General features: G+C 38.1%; 1 protein-coding gene across 11 annotated transcripts in view; it reads left to right on the top strand.

The window, feature by feature from the left end:
- Nucleotides 1–23926, top strand: part of LOC124866061 (focal adhesion kinase 1-like) — an 80081-nt gene that overhangs the window by 36051 nt on the left and 20104 nt on the right. For 6 of the 11 annotated variants that reach the window (XM_047361706.1, XM_047361701.1, XM_047361707.1 and 3 more), the window contains 11 exons: nt 681–751; nt 1135–1152; nt 1591–1647; nt 4005–4025; nt 6449–6546; nt 7250–7334; nt 7459–7559; nt 9200–9315; nt 9516–9616; nt 9777–9866; nt 9988–10192. In XM_047361706.1, the coding sequence (XP_047217662.1) occupies nt 681–751; nt 1135–1152; nt 1591–1647; nt 4005–4025; nt 6449–6546; nt 7250–7334; nt 7459–7559; nt 9200–9315; nt 9516–9616; nt 9777–9866; nt 9988–10192 (963 nt within the window). The remainder of the gene's footprint in view (nt 1–680; nt 752–1134; nt 1153–1590; nt 1648–4004; nt 4026–6448; nt 6547–7249; nt 7335–7458; nt 7560–9199; nt 9316–9515; nt 9617–9776; nt 9867–9987; nt 10193–23926) is intronic. The other 5 variants (XM_047361704.1, XM_047361709.1, XM_047361708.1 and 2 more) reach the window with 3 other exon arrangements.

Here is a 23926-nt window from a genome sequence, read left to right as displayed (position 1 = left end):
TCAGTGTTATCATGCTGTGTTAGTGCTGTAATTTGTGAAAAATTAAGCCAAACCAAGTAATGTGTGTACATACTGTACAGTAAATGAACATACGTTTCAGTAGGCTGACATTTTTGGTAAAAATCCTCTTTTTTTTAGTTCTATGTCTAATTTTGGGGTAAAAAATGAATTTTGCCATGATCATCAAAACTAACAGAAATAAAACCATTAAATATATCACCCTATGTGTGATGAATCTGTATAAAATATGAGTTTCACTTTTAAATTCAATTGTTGAAATAAGTAAAAAAAAACATTTTGCATTTTTTTATTAATTGAGAGGATTTGGGGAGTTACAACTCATGAACCTTTTTTAAATGTATATTGATTTTAGAAAATAAGTATTTGCTTTACTTTACCAGAGCAACTTGATATTGTTTGCAGTTTTACTGTCTCTCATGTTTCTTTAAATAAGGCTGTTTCTGATAACATTTCAGATTCTACTTACAATGTGAGTTGTCTCTGTCCATCCTATTTTAGCAAAAACCAAAAAGTCATGTTTAGAGGTACACTCATTCGGCTTAATAAGTTTCCGTTTTACATCCTAAATCTGACAGCACTCAATTGGATTTTCCTGTCACAGTTCGCAGCTGTTCCCAAAAAATGCATTATTTTTAACGTGAGCTAAATCTCTGCCGCAGAGTTTCAAACCATGAGAAGCGGATGGAGAAGCGGATGGACGGGGTTCGCACCCGGGCCGTTTGCGTGTCAGGTATGGATGCCAGCCAGTTAGGCAGCTTTTCCTTAAACGTCATATATGACCCAGTGTGATCAGAGTTATGTAAGGGTCTCATAGATATGTTTGTACAGCCAGAGTCCTCTATAAAGGTTCATCTGTGTGCAGAGAACGGTCCTGGTCTCACCGGATGTCTCTCCAGAGAGCCTTAGTCACTGTCACTCTGTATTTCAATAGTCTCTCTGCTGATCTCTGACTGACTCACATTTACACTTTGAAGTGAAAGCATAATTGCTGTAGAAAACCATCAATTAGTTGTGTAACACTAATCATTTTTCTCATGTTAACTATATAACTAATGCTTTGTTCTCTTTTTGCTCCTCCCTGATTGTGTTTTTTGCTGCATGTGACTTCTGCAGGTCACATTAGTGGCGATGGTAAACCTTATTCTTTGTATTAAACTTCTTTTAATTAGTAACACAATAAATCCTCCTTGGAGAAGATTTGTCTTGGCTGTCTGTATGTTTCTCTCACTATTGCACCACTGTGACTCATTCTCTGTGGGCATACATGTAGTAGTACATGTACTACTAAACTGTACTGTTGTGCATGTGCTTGGGGTCGGGTTTGGTGAAAGGTACATCTGGATCATAGCTGATTTCTGTTGCAATTTGTACCTTTTTCTCTTTTTGTAAATAGTATGTGGTGTATATAGAAACCTCAGTGTGATGCATGTTGTTGTTTGTGCTCTGTCAGGGACGTCTACCCTGAAGAGGTTAAGTGTTGATGCCAACTAGTTTAGTTCTGTGACTTTGTCACCAACCGAGTGACTAGGTTTCTTGGTTCTGGTTCCTGACTGGACTCTGGTTCTGCAGAAACGGACGACTATGCTGAGATCATAGACGAGGAGGACACCTACACCATGCCTTCGAGTAAGTAGACATTTCTCTGAAATGCTGTTGTTGAAACTAATGATGTGTTTCTTGATTGAAGGGCTGTTGATTATTTTGAGGTTTTGGAAATAAGTGCAGTAGAGGACTACAGTGACTTGTGTGTTGCACTGAATAAGTAAAAACTTATGTTTAATAGTATTTTATGATTGATTTAACTGGTCTTCGTATAAAAGTTTAAGATTTTAGGCTAGAACCTAATTAGTTTGCCATAAAACCAGGAAAAACAATAGTATTTGATGAAATTATGTCCAAATTTAAACTACTTACATAATTTAGTCATCACTCTGAGTCTAGGGATCATGAGTTTAAATAAAATGAGTTTATCTAATTTATACAGACCTTGATGCAAGGTCTTTTGATTCTGAATTAAAGGCTGGCGCAATCTTTGAATGAAACTGTATTTTCCACGGTGGCTACTGGTTTCAGATTTTAGAGGAAGCCTCTCATAACCACTTTATAATGTCTGCAACCCAGTTTTTTTTAAAGAACTTTGACAATATCATCTGTGAACCCCACGAAGTAGAGAAATAGCACACAAAAACTATAAAAAGCACACAGTGTTCATCAGGAGATCAGTTTCCCCCGGGGGAGAAATGCAAACACCTTCAGAGTACACAGACGTGTTGCTGAGGCCAGCGGAAGTTGGGTTATGTATTTATGTAGCTTAAACTCAAAATGTATATGTGACTCTCAGCAAAGCCGTGGCATGGCATTTAGTGTTGGAAGGAGGTGGAGAATGAAAAAATGTGAGCTATGTCTTGTTGGATTTATAATTGAATTACAGCGAATCCTCTTTATGTGAATACATTTTCGACAGCTTGAACATACCAAACTCAAACTTTCTTCCCTACATGAATATGCAGGATGGCCGTGGCTGACCCATGAGCTAGCGTGTTCCGCTGAGCACCTATAGCCTCCACATCGCCTCCACATGCTCTCTCCTGTAATTTGGTTTTTCTCTGGTTCTCCTCTGCACCTTCCACCAACAGCAGTGAAGCCTATGGTGGAGTAGAGGCCCTCTATTCCCGAGCCATTAAAGAGATGTGTGAAATTTAGGGAAAATGTGTAAAGTTTTTGTTGTCTGAAGCTGCATAACTCTGCAATGACGTGTTTTTGGACCTCATCCTAACATTGTGAATCACAGATCAAAAGAATGTCTCTATGGACTTAATTTTTTTATTGGAAGCCTGCTTGGAGACAGTGACACAAGTGCTGACAGTGCTTCCTTAGAACAGTTAAATACACGAGATGCCAGTCGTTGTGTTTGCTTATTTGATGTCCCACAGAAACTGTGTCCAGTGTCTTTTTCATCTGTTTCAATAGTTCACCATTCAATGCTTCTACCATTATTGCATCGGATTATTAACTGTTATTCTAAAGGTTACCTTGACAATAAGTGCTGTCCGTGTTTATCAGGGCTGTGGAGTTATTATTTTCAGTGGGGAAAATTTCTTCCCATGCACATATTTCAAGACACTAATTGCCTGTTGCCTTTAATTGGATTGCACATTAAATTTGTATGTATAGATTCCACTGTATACAATAGTTACAGCAAAACCTATAATAACTACTTCATAATAAGTACACATTGTCTAAATTATAATCAACATTTTGTTTCCCATTCCTGCTGCTCCCTCCTCCAAGTTCAGAGACAGGGTGTTAATAGTGTAAGGCAGTGATGAGAGCTTGCTGTGTGCTGCCTGGCTGCTGGATTTAGCTATGTTCATGTCTATTTAATGCTTAAAGGACAACATGGGGAGGCAGAAAAGATGTGTGAGTGGACTTTAGCAAGATCTATATTTGCCATAAAATGTTGTCTGGAGATTGTAGACCTACCCAAACAATCAAAACATGGCTTTGCTTTTTGACATCATGAGTTAACTTCTTCTACCTCAGTCTTCTAGATGTACAGTTATGGACACACAAATACTCAGTAGATTATGAATTCACATTTTATTAAAAGTTCTCTAAAAATGTGTTGCGTAGTTACGTTTTTCTTTGTTTGCAGTAGGTGTGATTGTCTAAATTTAGTTAATATCTGCTTTAAAAGAGATCCACCAGGAAAAAGGGGCTGTTTGGGCATTGTTGAACATGCCTGTTACAAGCTGCCCAAACCAGGGGTTGACAGTAGTGTGTTTTTTGTTTCTTTTTTCTTAAACTTTTGCAAATCTTTGGATTTTTATCCAACCAAATTTATTTTTATATGTAGAGCAAGTTAATTTAACGTTCTCAACACTTACCAGATTAATCCAAGACATGCAGCCCACCTCACTTACTTGTATCACTGTGATTCTGGCCTAAATAATAAAGTATCTTATACCTAACCGTTTTCCCAGAATACTATGGACTAGATCAAGGTAATGATTGGAACACACCACGTCGATGACTCTTTGATTTGGTGGTTGTTGTGACCCTTTTTATGTTTGCTTGCAACCGTAAACTAAAACCTGTGATTTTGTTCCTATATCTGTACCTTACTCGCCCCCCTTGTGTTGATGTGTGGTTGTGCTGTCAGCTGAGCTGGTGAAAGCCTCAGATCTTGGATCCAGTTGTTGACCTTGTTTGCATTTTAAAGGTTTAAGAAAAATATGCTTTTAGTATCATTAAAATGCCAATTGTAACTTAAAGTGATGTTAAAATCTTTGCACATTTGCAGGACGACATAACTGTAACAATTCATAATCAAATTAATTATAATCTGATCAGGCGAGTTTATCTAGAGCTTGTTCCCTTTTGGAAAGTTCAGAAAGAAGAAAGTTTTTAGATAAATTCAACTATTTACAAATTTCAGAATGTAACAACCAGATCACTAACGCAGAATATGGTACCATTATAATGGCTTAAAAAAACTTTTTTATTTCTGTGCATTATGGCCTGTTCCCACATTTAGCACATTATCACTCCTGCCTGAAACTGCTGTCTCTAAAGGTGCCATTTAGACAGTAGTAATTATCATAAAAGAAGAGATTTTTGTGGCTGGACTTTTATTACTTCATGCAATATTCATGTGATTATAACATGAACAAGGTCAGGCAGAGCAAACCACCAGCTTTCAACAGCTTGAGTTTTATAGTGATTCCTTTTTTTCCTACAAGGAAATGGAAGAAATTTACTGACCAAACAAGAATACACATTTGTTTCCCGTCATGTACAACGGCTGTCTTATATGAGAAGTTTATTTCTTTCCGGTGATGTTTCACTGTTACAGTGGCCACCGGATTTTATTCATATTATATTTTAATCAACCATTTGAACTGTTGCATTTCCAAGGTGGGATGATACTACAGCATACAACTTCAGTGAATTTTAAAAACAAGAAATGGATGCACAAGTTTGCATTTAATGCAAATGCTTTTAAATTAATTCAGTTTATTTATATATAGTCAATTCAGTTCAGTCATATTAACAAATTCAGATTGAATTAAATGAATTGCCATTCAGTGCTAGTTATAAAACAGTGAGGTCAAGGTCAGTTAATCAGTCATTCAGTTTATGACTTTGCAGCAATCCCTCCTCCTGATCATGCATAGGGGACAGTGGAAAGGAATGACTACCATGTAACAGGAAGAAATCTCCAGCAGGACCTCGTACAGTGTGAGCAGCCATTGGTTGCAACCGATTGTTAAAAAAATAAATAAATAAAATTATACGTATTATATAAATAGACCGCTCTTTAATTTTGGTTTAATATCCCTGAGCAGGTTGCAGTATCTGGTCAGAATAACTATGCAGTAATTCTGACCAGATATTTGACCAGTCTCTCTATCTGAAATGATGGCACTTGTTTAAATTGGTTAGGGTCCTTGCATGGACCAAGATTTTAAGCATGGTCCGTGCATTTTTATAGAATTATTGTCTTGGACATTCCCAATGCGTAAGGTTAGCCTGCTTCACCCATTTCAAAACCAGTTTTGATGCAAGTTTGTGATCATTGTCCTGTTGGAACAAAAAATGAGCTGTTAATTTGAGGTCAAGGTCAAGAATTTGGAGGCAGTCGAGCCTCTAAGTTATTTCACTCACTTCCTGTAATGCATTAGTAGCGCTTAGCATGATACTTCCTGGGTTTAAAAGGCTCACTTTAACTCCACCAAAGATTTCTTCTGTTATAGTAGGGAAGTAGCTAATTGTTTCGCCATGCTATAAAACCTTTCTCCTGCAGGGATTTAGCTTACCTGTGTAAGCAGCTGTAAATTTTAGTCTTGCTTAAAGGTGATCAATCACCCTGGAAAAAGAACGGTTTAAATTGATTATTAAAAGGCCAAATGAAATACAATGATGCCCACAATGAGTGTATGCAAACATCTGACACGCACGGTGCGTTAAGTTTTTTTGGCTGTTAGTCATCGGTGTTATGTGGCATGACTCGCTGTGGTTTGCTGATGCTGTTGTTGCATGCTGCTGAGAATAAGCTATGCTGACTGCAATAAAAGCCAAGCTTGTCAGAGTAAGAGATCAAAAGTGGAAAACCTGATAAACAGAAAAACCACCACTACAAATGACATAATTTATTTGCTTTTTGGTGGCATTAAAAATTAAACACTGGCATACTGCTTAAATGTACCTATATGACAACATTTAGATGTAGGTCCTTTCTACTTTAACTTGCAGCATAAATGTAAGCACAGCATAAAGGGCTCTAACAAGCTTGGAAAGTAGAAGGTCTGTAAGTGGAGATCAGTGTGTGTGTGAGAATAATGATTAAAAAAAGCCCTTCTGTTTGTTCTTGTGTGTCGATTGTTTTTGTTCGTAAACGGGTGTGTTTGTTTGTGTGTGTGTGTAGCACGGGACTACGAGATTCAGCGGGATTGTATTGAGTTGGGGCGCTGCATCGGTGAGGGTCAGTTCGGAGATGTCCACCAAGGAGTCTACATCAACCAAGTACGGATCCTCCATCTTACCTAAACTCAAACTGCAACAGAAGTCACAGGAAAATGGCTTGGACTGCATACTGCTTCATAGCTATGAAAGAAGGAAGCATTTAAAATTCTAAAATGATTATAATAATATTAGTAATTTTTCTTTGGGCCCTTATTTGAAAGTAGGCAGTATAATACAGAGTAAAACTGGATCCATATGTGTCATGAACAGATGAGAAATTACTCCTTCTTCAAGAACAATAATAATATATTTATTAAAATTCTAATAAAATGTATGCATTGGTATTTTGAATTTCGTACATAGCAAAATGTATAACAACCTCTAGAGTTGTTATTAGTTTTAAATTCAGCATGGTTTTTGCATATTTATCTGTTCAGATAGAGCTTGAAACAGTTGGAAATGTAGTAACTTTCTTTCAGCCTGCTGACTGGCAGTCTACCAATTCATGCAGTGCTCCATGGTGCCAGAGAAAACCCAGGTCACTCTGCCACTTTCTCTGGGATCTTATTGAAAGTAGTTTAAAGTGTTGGATTACTATGACAGAAAAGTTTAGTTTAACCTTTATAAATACTTTGTCTTTGGCACATGCCAAGTATAACATCACTTGTACCTTCAGTTCTCTTATAAATGTTTTTTATCTGACTGCCTCTAATGTGTTGCTGTTACTCATGATTGGTCTCTGGTTTACATCTGTTTCTCACAGGAGAACCCAGCTCTGTCTGTGGCAGTGAAGACGTGTAAGAACTCAACGTCAGACAGCGTCAGGGAGAAGTTTCTGCAGGAAGCATGTGAGGCTCTTGCATGTATATTTTTAACCACACAAAGCACAAATGTAAATGTTAGTGATAGGTTAGTGCGGAAGAACAGCATTAAATGTTCACTGGGATTTATGTGGCTGTTCTTTCTGTGCAGTGACCATGCATCAGTTTGACCATCCTCACATAGTGAAGCTGATGGGAGTCATCACAGAGAATCCAGTGTGGATCATCATGGAGCTCTGCACGCTCGGGGAGGTAATGATTAAAATCCAGACGTGCATTGGCTGTTGATTTGCTTCATAAATTGAATTTTCCAAAAACATAGATCTGAGGCTTTGTTTTTGGACCAACAAAATGATTCTGATGCGGCAACCTGTGCTACATGCCTTCCCCTAGTATTGTGGTGCTACACATGTTTAGTGGCTATGATGATGCGTTTATGTACCTTATTTAAAGTAAATATCCTGCAAAACATAAGATAGACAAAAATAATCTCTCAATGTTATTAGCAAACTATTCTGAAGTCTAGTTTAAATGCCAAAAACATAAAACTGAGAAGATTTATCGGGTAGGAAAAATAAAAGTTATTTTTTGCTAAGATGGTAAATTAGACAACTACATCCCAAAAGGCAGATTTACAGTTAAATAGAAACTGTGTGTAATTTCTCTTTACAAATCTACTTTTAAGTTAATTTCATGTGTCACTTATTGATGTCTTCCTATCATAGCATATGTTTAATAAATATGTTCCTCATGGGCATCTTGATTCCTGCTTTTCTGATACACAAACCTTTATGACCATTAAATGGTCCTAAATAGACCATATATTTGCTTTTATGACTATCAGTCTGACTGATAAGTGTCTAAAAGATACAGATGGATAGGCTGATGGTAAGTGACAGATGATTGGTGTTGCTGGTTATTGGTTTAAAGACTCACTGCACTTGGATCAGAACATTGTTGTTTGTATTTCCTCTTAGGGCTGATTGGCTGCAAAATTTAACCGACATCTGGTTACAGTAATTTTCTTTTTTATATGGATAACAGTAACACAAAAACAAAAGAAATGATCCAGTTTTATCAAGGCATTTATTATTTTAGGGTTAAAATGTTGTAATTGATTTGTTAGGTTATCTTTCTGCGGTGCCTTCAGGCTAATCTGAAATATTGTTGCAACTCCAGCCTGCCTTTGTTGGTTCTGATACGAGTTTGAACAGAGACTGCAGAGATTATCAAACGATCAGTTTTTGAATGTTAGATCTCATTTAATAAAATTATACAAACAACGTGGAAATTATCCTGAATGATTTTAGCTGTTAATTACAGTGAAGATTCTAAATTAGCGATAACCGGTAAATGTTTTATAGCCATTTCCGTATAAATTATTCAGTAGATGATCGTACTAATCGCACCTCCACTGAAAGCTCTATAAATATGCAAACACTGACTAACCTTTGCTCTTAGCGGGTCAGAAAAGTCAACATACTAGTGTTAAAATGACTTGTAGAAGGTTTTGTGATGTAACAAAACTTAGACCATGATAAATGATTTCAAACGTTTTTTCCAAGTATGTATATACTTTGTAAGTCAGCGGAAAAACAAACAAATCTGTTGGAAGGAAAAAAATAATAAAGCTGCAGTAGCCTTTGTTGCTTTTTACATTTTTACACTCCCCAACAGATTTTATTTTTAATAAAGTTTTAAATTCTTGCAATGAATTATCATGGTCCCAAAAACCTGGCATTTTGACAGGGTAAGCACACGTCTGGACGCCATGTTGTTGGTCTCTTACTTTCTTACTCATAATTATGTATTTTTCCTTTTTTGTGTTGGTTCAAGCTATTGCTTTTATACTTTTTCTGTTTTTTGTTTTTTTCTCCCTCTGTTTTCCATAGTTACGGTCATTTCTCCAGGTTAGGAAGTACAGTCTAGACCTGGCCACTCTCATCTTGTACTCTTACCAGCTCAGCACAGCGCTGGCGTACCTGGAGAGCAAACGCTTTGTACACAGGTACAAACAATGTCTTCATCAAGTAGCACAACCAGGCGTCACATAACAGAAAACTTGTACAAAAGGCAATTTACAAGAGAAATTGTCCCTGTTTTACTGCTGTTCACTGGAACACAAATATTTGGATAATAATTAAAGTGCTTCTACATATGACAAAAAATCTTCTATTCATCTTAGCATCTTGTTTTTTAATTCTCCAGGGACATTGCAGCACGAAATGTGTTGGTGTCCACAGTGGACTGTGTAAAGCTGGGGGATTTCGGTCTTTCCCGATACATGGAGGATAGCTCCTATTATAAAGGTGACTGAATTCAATCACATGTAAAAGACACAATTTGCAGTTGTTGAATCTTCTTTTTCTTTGAGTCCATCTGAAAAACTGCTCTTTAGTTATTTTCTAAGTCTTAAAAGAGCCGAACTGATGAGTAAAGTAAACACTTCATTTTGTTCTTCTTTTCTAGCATCTAAAGGTAAATTGCCCATTAAATGGATGGCTCCAGAATCCATCAACTTCAGACGGTTCACTACGGCCAGTGATGTCTGGATGTTTGGTACGCTTAAAGCCGTGGTCTTCTTTTTTTTTTGATGCGGTTTGTTTCTGTGCAGCAGCAGACATTTGTAATCAAACCGGTCTTCAGAGCCAGTATGTCTGTTTCCTGTGCCCGTCCACAGGCGTCTGCATGTGGGAGATCCTGATGTACGGCATCAAGCCTTTCCAGGGCGTAAAGAACAACGACGTCATTGGCAGGATAGAGAATGGCGAGCGACTAGCCATGCCCCCTCAGTGCCCTCCTACTCTGTACAGCCTGATGACAAAGTGTTGGTCGTACGATCCCAGCAAAAGGCCACGCTTCAATGAACTTAAAACACAACTCAGGTACTGCATTCGGTTGGATTATCGGGTATTTTTCATGTGAATTACGTGAGTTTGTGTTTCATATGTGTAGTTTCATAATTTAATGGTATATTTAATTATTTTATAATGTATTAAATAAATAAATTCTACAATTAAATTATTTAATAGGGTATTTAATGGTACATTTATTTATTTTACTATATATTTATTTAATTTTGTCCCTTTTGGCCCTCCATACTCCTCAAGGGTCTCATCACAATGATTCTGAAAATCATCTTGTTTAGTTGAATGTTAGTTATTTATGTTTATTCTTTTCTTCTTCTATCAATATTTTTTATATTGCTGCTTTTTTTTATTTTTAAGAAACGAGTTGGTGTCATTTTTTTTCGGGAATTTATAGCTATGACTTTGATTATACTCACATTAGGCGCGATTACGCTGTGATCAAACCATAGACCTCAAGTTGTACGCCAGTAAACAGCCCTGTTGGAAGGAATTTATCCCTGGACATTTAGTCTTCTCTGCAAACTGAAGAATAAGTGCTACACCTAAACCTGGGTTAATATGTTTACGTTCTTTCATCTCAGGATAGTGTACATTTAAAGAGGATTGATTTGATAATTAGGATGTCAGTGATTGGCTAAAACTTGTGGTCAGTAACCGTTATGAAGCTTAAGTTAAGAAAGCACTGGAGCTGAATAACAGCAGTTTAATTAAAAAAACTAGAAAAGCACTCATAGAGCGCAGACCTCCGCCAAGGCAATAGGGTTGTCAACGCATGCCAGCTTTTTTCTATACTGATGAGCTTTTTGGAGAACCATGTGGGAATTCCAGGTTGTCGCACCATGGTCTGGCAATAATAAAGAATCCTTTAATAAAACCAAGGATCCAGATGGTTCTCCACCTCACCACCAAAATCAAATCATCTGTTCCTTGTCCTAATGCGCATCTTGTTTGAAAATGACATCTAAATCCATTCAAAACCTTTTGAGATATTTTTCAAACAGACGGTCACCGAAAAAAACATAACCTCCTTGGCGTGGGTAAAAATGTGTTGACCTTTATTTACCTTACTAACTAACATAACTAAGTTTAAGATAACATGATTATGTCTTAAATTGAAAACAACATGGTCTTATACAGTATATATATCTTGCAAAAACCCTGTTTAATAGAGGTAGTAGTTTTGAATCCAAAAGAAAATGAAGGGTTAAAAAAAATTATACCCATGCTAGTATCAAGGCAAATAATCATTTTTTAACTAAACCCATTTTTTAACTAAACCGAAAAAATGGAGTTCTTAGTTCTGGTGTATTTTAGTCATAGGAAAAAAAAATATTATCAGTATTTAGTTGGTGTTTTATCTTCATTTGAAATTTCCCACATTTTTCTACAGTTATGGGTACATATGTGTGGTTTGGCTGGATTTTTCTCCCTCTAAAACTAAGGTTCAATCAGAAACGTTTGAGCAATTAGCTGCTGAGCCAAGAAACAGTAAATGTTAACCAATTGAAGCATTTGACATTTCCCTAACAGTAGGTGTCACTCTCTGTCTGTGCTGTTGCAGTGAGATAAACACAGACAGACATCCAACTTTATCTCTTGTATATTTTCAGATGATTCTTGTTGAGAGGAAAACCATCTCTCCATATTTCCCTGAGTAAATCAGAGCTGTACTCATCATTGCTGCATTGCTAGGATTCAAAACATTATTCATCATATTAAATGGTCCCCAGAATATAAATGATTCTGGGCAGAGTTTACAAGGAGCTGCTTTTTCTCTACATTGTTTTTACTGGATATTGTTGCCTTCCTTGATGAAGTTGGAAATACCCATTAATCTGTTCAGCTTTGACAAAGTGCTGATGTTTAACATTAGTAATGTGTTCCTCAAGAGGCACTTGTTTAAATAACTCAGCACTTTCTTAGTTCTCTTTCCCAGTTAGTAGACATGACAAAATCCCCCTGCCTCCAGTACAGTGCAGAAGTACAGACATTGGGATTTTTGACTTCAACTTGCAGAGCTGTTGAGCAATGTTGACTGTAATAATCCTACCTTTTGGTCCTGAGGATCTACTTATTCACTGAGAAGTCGTATACGAACTGTGTTGAACCTCCTGTTTGGTTCAATAACATCACGTTGGTATAGTAACTGGGCTTTAGTGACTTAGAGATAAGTTTAACTGTGAAACCTCTAGTTGTTTTGCTAGATTTACCTGAAATCAGACGTTCTCTATCTGCACACCACATCCTCTGCATGTTGTGATCAGATAAGGCTGAGCCAGGTGATATTTGGGCAACCTATTTATTGCTCAAATGCTGTCACATGTAAAAGGAAAGATTGTTCTCAGTTAAAAAGCTTTATTAGGTTACTGAGGATTAGACCCACGTCAAATCTTGTCAACCAAAACCTTGACGAATGTCGTATTACTAATAGCATGAGCATCAGTTGATTTAAACTAAATTACAGGCCAAACATGAAACCCTGACATGCCTCATGATTAATGTTTGAACATCAGGCTTGTTTTTAATCATTATATAATAACCTACTAAGAGCCAAACTGTTCTCTCCTGTCTTAGGAATGCAGTGACCCCCTTTAAAAGTTACCTGGTAAATATTAATACAATTCCAGATAAAGTACTATACCTAAAATTAGCAATGTGTTGTTCAGGATTATTTGCCATCGAGGTAAAGTATTTAAGATCAGGCAGTTGCTAATGCCAAATCACAATCTGATACTACATTTAAGCAGGGGTGAAAGTAGTTTTAAATTCTTGCCTGTACTTAGGGGCAGAGCTAGAGGGGGGGCTAGGGAGGCACTGGGGGCATATATGCATGCATATATATATATATATATATATATATATAAACTAATTAAAATGTATCAATATTTTACTTTACTGAAGGCTGTCTGTATAAGGCAGAAATCAGAACAAAGAAGTTATTGTTCTCTGCTCTGAGGTCAAGTTTTGATTTAATTTAAATTAAACATTTGACAGTTCGGTTGTTTTCGCGGTTTTTATTTAAAAGTCTCTAGATGGTAAGTGATTTATTGTTCGTCCTGTCCTAATGCAAGCTGCGGTTTTTTATGTCTGTGCACCACCTGTGTAAAATCTCCCAGTCCATTAAATCGAACGCACCAATCTCCATGGCAACCGCTCTGTTTTGGAGGTAAGCGCGCATGCGTTCTCGTGTAGTGTATGTGAAATCTCTGGTCATAAGCGGTGTTTTCGAGCTGTATTGTGTTGTTGTAATTCAGCAAAATAACATGAAACACAACTTGTTAATCTCTCTTTGCTTTTAACTGGGGTATTTAGCAGCAAGCAGACAGACATTAAACGTAGCGGTGCTCGTTTTAAAGGCTGGCCGTTCATTAAAAAGGGGACAGAAGCAAAGCAAGAACATTGAGGCTCCAGCATACAAGAACAGTTCAGAAACGATTTGGAATGAGGGGAAAAAAGCTACATTTATAAATAGATTAAGTCGTGTTTTAGACTGCCTATTGGTAGCGGATATGTTCTTTGTGTGCTCGTGAATTTTTGCAGCCGGAACTGGTTCTAGATGACGGCTTCATAGCAGACAGCCGTTCCTCCCTTTTCCCGGCACTGCGTACCGGCGCAGAATCTTTTAGTGGTACGCAGTACCGGACCGTACCGGCTCAATTTCACCCCTGCATTTAAGTTATAAAACCAATGCCATGTACTCTATAACTAACTCGCTAATAACATTACAGGCATTATCCATTTTTCTTGACAGCAACAGATATTTTGTCCCAATCAGCATTTCTCCAGGACCGCAGCTCTAACGGTCAGGATGTGACATTTTGGATTTTGTGTTTTGTTTTGTTTACTAATTATCATATTTCTCCAGCCCCTCTGGTTAGGTTGTGTTTACTTATTGTTTACATTTTGTTTGTTTACATCCTAGTCCTTGTGTTCTCTGCTTCCCTTCCTGTCTGTTCAGTCTGTGTGGTGATAGGTTTCATTACTCTGTAATCTGGTTTGCTTTATGTGTTCCTTGTTCATTCTTAGATTTGGTGTTTCTGATGTTCCCTTCAGTTTCTCAGTTTCCTTCAGTTTATGTTTATCCCTGATTCTAATGCTTCATTTTTATCTTTGTTTATAGTTTTGTTTTAGGTCTGCTCGGTGTCTTGTTAATTACTTGTATTAGGTTCACCTGTTCCCTCTGCCTTCCTGCCTCCTTGCCTCACCTGTCCTTAGTTCCTTTGATTACCTGCCTTTGTTTTCTCTCTGCATATTAGTTGGTTTGTTTCATTATGTTTTTGTGGGTTCCTTGCGTTACATCTCGACCCTTTATCCTTGTCCCTGCCTTGAGTCTCCAGTGTCTTTAATGTAAGTGTTTGGATCTCGATCCTGTTCAGTACCTGCAGTGTTTTTGTTACGTTTTGACTTTTTTTGATTACAGCTGAGAGACTGCTTTTTGAAATGCTGTTTCCAAGCTCTTGTCTGTGCTTCGGTTCACTCCAAAACCTCACCGTGACACTAACACAGGGTAAACTATAATGGGAAAGCTGTTGTAAATTTCTAATGCGTCGCATACATGTTCATAGCTTTATCTTATGTTTTTAAGAAATATCTGACTTGACATATACTGCTGCGGTCTTCAAGCAACTTGGCTAACTCTATCATGTTTACGCTCTCTAATAGCATGACTCATTGATCATTATGTTCATAACATAGTTCGTTGCTCTTCCAGTCAGTCAGGCCCAGAAACTATTCTGAAAAAGCTATTCTTCTGCTCCTGAACTTTGTGATTTTCTGTTGAACATAATAAAATTTAATGGCTGGTGTTTCAGCCGCTCTCTTCGTGGGCACAAAGTTCAAGCTGCAGCAGCCAATGTGTTATTTTCTTCCTTGTTAATGGTGAAAACCCTCCATTCATTAAAAATATAATATAAATATAATGTTTCACATTGATTAACTCAATTACAAAAATGCACTAAACAAAATGATCTATCCTAGTTATGCAAATTGTTCACACAAAATTGTTCATGAAAATATACGTAATCTATAATTGTTTTTTAACTGGTAAAAGTGAAACTTAGCTTTCTGGCTACCACAAGGGGTACATCTGACATAAAAATCTAAAACTGTACAACATTTAGTCAGAGTGATCAGTACATATAATTTTAAAATATGTTTGTGTCCTGATCCAGTACTTGGATCTGACCAGGACATCTGTACTTAGAAGCTATAATCTGTTTGGTGCTGAATTTTGACTTCTTTTAAAGGTTCTTTACAATGACCTCATTGCAAAGACATTTTAGAAGACTAAAAACAGCAACTGTTATTTTGTCTTTGCTCTATAGGAGCTGTGAGATTAAGTCCAGTAAGGGTGGAGATTCTCCTAGCCACCATTAGTCAACAAGTCAAAACCACTAAAACATGAGAAGACTTGCAGTTTTTTGGAAATGATGTTTGAGCTGTGCCACTTCCCTAATGGGAACTAAAAAAAGGACATGTCTGATGTAAGGAATTTACAGTTATAGATATAGATATATATAGAAATTTGGGATTGAGGCTCTCTCAATAGAAAAGAACAATGTTCTGAAGCAAGATAGTATAGACGATATATTTCATTTTTCACTGCGTGCTAAAAGTAGCATAATTTATTTTATTACCTATCTGTGAAGATTTCTAAAACATGGTCCCACCTCCTGTATATTTTGGGGTGTGAAGCAGCTGCAACACAACCAGATGCTGTCACCATTTCTTTCAGTAGGCACATTCTCCCCTGTCCAACTCCATTTCTCTCTAATGCACACAGGAAAAGAAGTGCAGCTTTAACTCCTGTGGTCTTATACATTTGTTTAAAATGTATAAACAAATGTGTATTTTTTTTCTGCTCTCAGTGGAGGAAGACTCTTTTTCTCTGTCTCCCGCACCTCTCCCATATCTGCCCTGCTTCAGCTCTGTCTTGTCATCTTTTTGGAGCCTCTTTTTGCATATCTTCCAAATTCTGAGTTATGGATTTGGTCAGCTGGTCTCTCAATGCAATTGATCAAATTTTCTCAACAAGACAGGGTGAAGGAGAACCCTCTTGTCTGGACCGGACGTTTTTCTCTGGATACACAATGGACTCCTGGCAGAAGTGGAGGATTGTGTGTTTGTCGATAATGTCAGTCGAGGATGTGGAAGATGTGTATTTAATTGGATGTTTGATATCAGGATTTTGGAGAAAGTTGTTTGCTCGGATCTGGTGAAAGACCAGGAATTTGGCTTGCACACACACACATGCTCAAGATAAACATATGCACCACTTACACCGCCTTCACCACTCCCGGCATGGTGTTTTGCATACGTGTTGCTTTGTGCTGAGGTTTTTTGCAATCCCAAACTGTATCCTGCTAAGGATAAAGTGTGAAATATGATTTTTTCCCTCTACTTACCTAATGTGGCCTCTTTTCTCATCTAGCAAGGGCAGCGCCTGTGAGTGGGCAGCAAAGCCTTGGTGACCCGTCCCCCCCTTGTCTTGTGTCCTGATGTATGTTTGGATGGGTTGTACTGGAAATTTCCCCTCGGATCAATAAAATATCTTTGAATCGAAAAAGCAGCATGGCTCACACCTGAAATTCCTCCTCCAGTCCCCCAGTATCAGTTTTCCAGTTTCTCCCACTATTGCTGCCCCATCTATACTCCACTCTGCACTTTGTCAGCTCTCGTTGGCTTTCTGTCATATGTACTCGGTCTGCTTTTCTTTGTCTTTACTGTAAATTAGCTATAGGCCTTTACTTTATGAAAATCTTTTTTGTTATTTAACCTCAGCCATATGTCGGGTTTTTATTCTCTGCCAGAGTAGAGACCTCTTGTGGATGAGGTATTTTGCATTTGGGTGCTAACAGACAGAATTAAAGATTTTACAATTGTGGCTTGGCATTAAAGAAATCTGTTAAACTCTGTGTGCCTGATTGTGTGTCTTGGAGACAAGAGTCAGTACTGATGGTGTTTATTGTTGCTGTAATCCTGTGAATATTTTACTATGTAAAAACTTTGGATTACCTTTGGTCTGCCTTGCTTCCCAAATATGCAGCTCTCAGCGAATACCATAATTTTCCTTGATGCTAGGCCAACACGTGTGTTTAAGAGAAGGGGTGTTTGCACAGGTGGCAGCTGGCAGGAGCTACAACTTACCCAGGAACAGAAACCAGGAGAATAAATGTAAGTGAAATCCAGACAGAATTATGGCAGCCCTCTAGTCAAAGCCAGGCTCCTAATGCTGGAATATTATTATGCTAGTTGTGAAGTGGGGGTGCCTGATTGACTGATGCATGTCATCCAGGAGAGTTTTAACCACAATTCTGCAATGAGAAATAAGTTTCATCCACAATATTTTGGTAGCATAGTACATCATTATTCTACTCTCAAATATTCTCATGCAAGTGTTGTAGAGCATATGGCTGGACTGACTGTTTCTCAGCTATAATCTGGTCTTGTTTACATCTTTACATTTTGTGTTTATATACAGTACAGACCAAAGGTTTGGACACCTTCTCATTCAAAGAGTTTCCTTTATTTTCATGACTATGAATATTGTAGCTTCACAATGAAGGCATCAAAACTATGAATTAACACATGTGGAATTATATACTGAACAAAGTGTGAAACAACTGAAAATATGTCTTATATTCTAGGTTCTTCAAAGTAGCCACCTTTTACTTTGATTACTGCTCTGCACACTCTTGGCATTCTGTTGATGAGCTTCAAGAGGTAGTCACCTGAAATGGTTTTCCAACAGTCTTGAAGGAGTTCCCAGAGATGCTTAGCACTTGTTGGCCCTTTTGCCTTCACTCTGCGGTCCAGCTCACCTCAAACTATCTCGATTGGGTTCAGGTCCGGTGACTGTGAAGGCCAGGTCATCTGGCGCAGCATCCCATCACTCTCCTTCTTGGTCAAATAGCCCTTACACAGCCTGGAGGTGTGTTTGGGGTCATTGTCCTGTTGAATATGGAATAGCTGCTGCAAGATGCTGTGGTAGCCATGCTGGTTCAGTATGCCTTCAATTATGAATAAATCCCCAACAGTGTTGCCAACAAAGCACACCATCACACCTCCTCCTCCATGCTTCACGATGGGAACCAGGCTTGTAAAGTCCATCCGTTCACCTCTTCTGTGCCGCACAAAGACATGGTGGTTGGAACCAAAGATCTCAAACTTGGAGTCATCAGACCAAAGCACAGATTTCCACTGGTCTAATGTCCATTCCTTGAGTTCTTTAGCCCAAACAAGTCTCTTCTGCTTGTTGCCTGTCCTCTGCAGTGGTTTCCTGACTGTATCCACCTCCTGCACAACACAACTGATGGTCCAAACCCAATTTATAAGGCTTGAAATCCCACTTAATAAACCTGACAGGGCACACCTGTGAAGTGAAAACCATTTCAGGTGACTACTTGTTGAAGCTCATCAACAGAATGCCAAGAGTGTGTGGAGCAGTAATCAAAGTAAAAGGTGGCTACTTTGAAGAACCTAGAATATAAGACATATTTTCAGTTGTTTCACACTTTTTTGTTCAGTATATACAGGTCCTTCTCAAAAAATTTGCATATTGTGATAAAGTTTATTTTCCATAATGTCATGATGAAAATTTAACATTCATATATTTTAGATTCATTGCACACTAACTGAAATATTTCAGGTCTTTTATTGTCTTAATATGGATGATTTTGGCATACAGCTCATGAAAACCCAAAATTCCTATCTCACAAAATTAGCATATCATAAAAAGGGTCTCTAAACGAGCTATGAACCTAATCATCTGAATCAACGAGTTAACTCTAAACACCTGCAAAAGATTCCTGAGGCCTTTAAAACTCCCAGCCTGGTTCATCACTCAAAACCCCAATCATGGGTAAGACTGCTGACCTGACTGCTGTCCAGAAGGCCACTATTGACACCCTCAAGCAAGAGGGTAAGACACAGAAAGAAATTTCTGAACGAATAGGCTGTTCCCAGAGTGCTGTATCAAGGCACCTCAGTGGGAAGTCTGTGGGAAGGAAAAAGTGTGGCAGAAAACACTGCACAACGAGAAGAGGTGACCGGACCCTGAGGAAGATTGTGGAGAAGGGCCGATTCCAGACCTTGGAGGACCTGCGGAAGCAGTGGACTGAGTCTGGAGTAGAAGCATCCAGAGCCACCGTGCACAGGCGTGTGCAGGAAATGGGCTACAGGTGCTGCATTCCCCAGACCTGGGCTACAGAGAAGCAGCACTGGACTGTTGCTCAGTGGTCCAAAGTACTTTTTTTGGATGAAAGCAAATTCTGCATGTCATTTGGAAATCAAGGTGCCAGAGTCTGGAGGAAGACTGGGGAGAAGGAAATGCCAGAAGTCCAGTGTCAAGTACCCACAGTCAGTGATGGTCTGGGGTGCCGTGTCAGCTGCTGGTGTTGGTCCACTGTGTTTTATCAAGGGCAGGGTCAATGCAGCTAGCTATCAGGAGATTTTGGAGCACTTCATGCTTCCATCTGCTGAAAAGCTTTATGGAGATGAAGATTTCATTTTTCAGCACGACCTGGCACCTGCTCACAGTGCCAAAACCACTGGTAAATGGTTTACTGACCATGGTATCACTGTGCTCAATTGGCCTGCCAACTCTCCTGACCTGAACCCCATAGAGAATCTGTGGGATATTGTGAAGAGAACGTTGAGAGACTCAAGACCCAACACTCTGGATGAGCTAAAGGCTGCTATCGAAGCATCCTGGGCCTCCATAAGACCTCAGCAGTGCCACAGGCTGATTGCCTCCATGCCACGCCGCATTGAAGCAGTCATTTCTGCAAAAGGATTCCCGACCAAGTATTGAGTGCATAACTGTACATGATTATTTGAAGGTTGACGTTTTTTGTATTAAAAACACTTTTCTTTTATTGGTCGGATGAAATATGCTAATTTTGTGAGATAGGAATTTTGGGTTTTCATGAGCTGTATGCCAAAATAATCCGTATTAAGACAATAAAAGACTTGAAATATTTCAGTTAGTGTGCAATGAATCTAAAATATAAATGTTAAATTTTCATCATTACATTATAGAAAATGAACTTTATCACAATATGCTAATTTTTTGAGAAGGACCTGTAATTCCACATGTGCTAATTCATAGTTTCCAGTGTGAAGCTACAATATTCATAGTCATGAAAATAAAGAACTCTTTGAATGAGAAGGTGTGTCCAAACTTTTGGTCTGTACAGTATATTTTTTCTACTCCAAGTTGTAGTGTATTTCTGAATGTCCATTAGATGTTTATGCAAATTTGAGTTTGGAAAGATTAGCTTGTGGATTAAAGCCATATTTTCTGACTATACTTACGCCATGGATAACACCTTAACTGACCATCTTCTATACCGCTTATTTCATAGTGGGTCATGGGGGAGCTGGTGCCTATCTCCAGCAGTCTACGGGTGAGACTACCTGGACAGGTCGCCTATCCATCAGAGGGCAACACAGACCCTGCACACACCTAATCAGGGCAATTTAGAGAGACCAATCATCTTTCATGGAGAAAGAACCCCCCCGGCTGGGAATTGAACCCTGGACCTTCTTACTGCAAGGCAAAAGTGCTACCAACTGCGCCACCATGCAGCCCACCCTAACTGTCTAAATATGGCAATAAGCAATATAATTTTTTTTAATTTTTTTTTCCATGGTTCAAAATGATTTTCTTTTTGTGTTTTTCGAGCAGTCTAGTCGTCCTTTGACACTGTAGCATCCTGGGCAAAGAGCCATATCAAATTTCTCAGACATGGCTACTGTTGAAAAGAGCTTCGAGTTAGCAGAAATATATTATAGATAGATAGACTTTTTTTTTTTCAGGTTCTGAAAAGGCCTTGGGATATTGCTCTGCTTCTATTTACACCTTTGTATACCACCTTTCCTGAGTAAGATAAACTAGGTGTGGGTTAGGGTCACTTGACATGCAGATTTATCCTCTTGAAAGTTTTTCTACTTGTGAATATTTCCAGAAACTGGTATAGGCGTTGACAGTTTACTGAAAGTCTATGTTCTGCTGTGCTAAACATTTGATTATAATTAATTGGTCTAATAGTGTTTTATATCCAACAACAAGTGGTATTTTATTTAGTTTCTTGACAGACAGCAATAAAGTAAAAGGGATTTGCAATGGTACATGATGCTTTGAGGTTCTTTTAATAATTTATTATTATTATTATTTGTAAATTTTTGGGGGTTCAGATAACTTCTGAGTAGCAGTGGATGATCTGATGATGTCAGATTGTGGAGGATTAGAGTAGGTTAATAGTCTGAGAAAAGCAGAGAGGTCCATTCTATCCATTCCTGTTCTGTGGTCTTACATATACTTTGTTTCCTTTAGCTTCATTATCTAGCTTTTAGGTTGCAAGAGTTTTACTTGAGTTGTGTTCTTGTTTACCTTTTTTTTAAAGTACAATACATTTTTTGAGTTTGCTAAATAGAGAAGTTTTTGAGGTTTAACAAAATGGACTCAGCCACAGTTTTCTTCAAGTTGTAAACATGTCAGGTTTACTTATGACATTTTTCCAACTTGACAACCTTAATTGACGTTTTATAACGGATTAAAATCCGTTGGCCTAAATATACAGGTATGTTTGTCTTTCAGATCGTGATTTTTTTTTTTTTTTTGCACCCTATTTATCAGACATCTCTGTTTATCATTTTATTATTTAATTTTATTCCTTTGACAATTTTGAATGTTGTGCTTCTCATTCTTGCTCTTCTTTTCATAACCAATATACCAAAAATATCTTTTTTATGGCTACATAATGCTGCTCGAGATTAATCTAATTTTAAGCAACGTGAGCAGATGGCCTACGTTCTTAGGGCGTCTTGAACAATTTGCAGAAAAGCTTAAAACTGAGCAGTCAGGTCAGCCCATCCTGAGTCAACAAACTGAGCTGGAGCCTTGTTATTCCAGGTGCTGGTGTGTTGTAGATGGGCGGGTGGGTTGACTGTTTGTGTTAATGTTGCCAGGTGCTGCTGGTGGTAGCGTCATCATACATGTCTGCCTGTGTGTTTGTTTTACAAGGTGAAGGAAGAGAGGCTGACCTGTTGCATTCATTGATGCAAGAAACTAAGTCAACCTGTGGATAAATCTGCATTAACATATCTGTCAAAGATAGAAAATATTGTCCAATTCACTTGTTAAAAGTAAAAAATGATCTATTTTGTTTCAATATTTATTTAGCTAATAAAAAACCATTATTGAATAAAACAGTCTCCTGTAGACAAATATCTATAAACATGTCAGTATTTGAACAATATTGTTCTTGAGCAAACCGAAGTTTCAACCCATTAGAGTACATTTTTAACAGTCATTTTAATTAAATGCAAGGTAAGAAAAACACTAATTACACAATATGATTATGATCATTTCAGAGTAATTCGTGTTTCACCCACCATTCAGCATTGCCTGCAATAGCTCTGCATTGTCTTGTTCTGATTTAGTTGTACTTATCAGAGACTGTGTGTTTATGACGGAAGAAAAGGCCGGACAAGAGATGGACTCAGACAGGTGGCACAACACACAAATACTCTGCAGGGGACAAAAGGACAGGAGGGCATGGATGTTGCTAGAAATATCTCTTACCCTTACTCAGGGTAGGCGGGTAGCATGAGGCTGGATCAATGGTCAGTGTGTCGGTCGAGTTGTTTTTGGTTTTGTTGAACTGACAGCCCCTCTACATCATCCCCTTCCTCCGTGGGTTTGAGTTGCTTTATCCTCGGCTTTCCCTGGAACTGGGTTAGTATGACTCATTTAAACTGAGTAAATTTCTGTTTGGTATCTTTGTCTTCATGTCATCTAAAATCGCTGGGTGAGGAGGCGTAGAGTGTTGCCTAATTTTAAGTGAATCAGTGAGTTCTTGAGCAATTTTACTGACGGATTAACTGGTACACCGTATGTAGAGGTTTACTTGTACTTGAAGCACAGGAATCAAATCGGTTGCTATCTTTAATAGGGAGCGAAGAATATAGAAGTTGAAGTTGTTGCTGCATGACAGTGGAGATCCTGGGAGTGCTGCAAGGTAAATACTGAGATTTAGCTTTTATTTTAAAACTTTAAATCCAGAACTTTAAAAATGGGAAAAGTTTATTTACTATGTTTTTTTTTTTTTCTTGTATAGTAATTTCATTAAGAAATGTTTACAAAAATGTGATTTTCTTTTTTTTGTTTTTTTTTGTTTGTTTTTTTTAGCCAAGGAAAAAGTAAGGACACTGTCCTTTTTAACAGCTAGTCCTACCTGCTTTGGTAGAAATACCTTCAAGGAGGCGCTTCTTGTGGCCGGCTACCAGTCGCTGACATCAGTCTGAGGAACGTTCGCTCTACAACTCAATTTTAGCTGTGATATGTTTGAGGGCTTGCATTAACAACCCGTTTCAAGCCGCTCCACAGCATCTCGATAGGATCAAGACCTGCTCTTTGACTCGGACCAGAACTTTCCATTTCTGTATTTTTAGCCCGTCTTTGGTGGATTTGCTAGTATGTTTCATTGTCATGTTGCATGGTCCAGTTCTGCTTCAGCTATTAAGTTTTTACAAATTTTCTCACATTTCCTTTAACCATCTGCTGATAAAGAATTCACAGGGGATTTAATAAATGTGACTTGACCATGTCCTACTGCAGCAAGGCATCCCCAAACCATGACACTTCCACCTCCTTGCTTCACAGTTACTCTGAGGGTTCTTTTCTGTACATTCATGTCAACAGTAGCAAGAACCTCCTGTAGGTACCCGTGATGACATTTTAGGGTT

This window comes from Girardinichthys multiradiatus, chromosome 3 (genome assembly GCF_021462225.1).
Source record: "Girardinichthys multiradiatus isolate DD_20200921_A chromosome 3, DD_fGirMul_XY1, whole genome shotgun sequence".
NCBI lineage: Eukaryota > Metazoa > Chordata > Actinopteri > Cyprinodontiformes > Goodeidae > Girardinichthys > Girardinichthys multiradiatus.
Note: the sequence above shows the minus strand (reverse complement) of the source record. Positions and strands in the feature narration are given on the sequence as shown.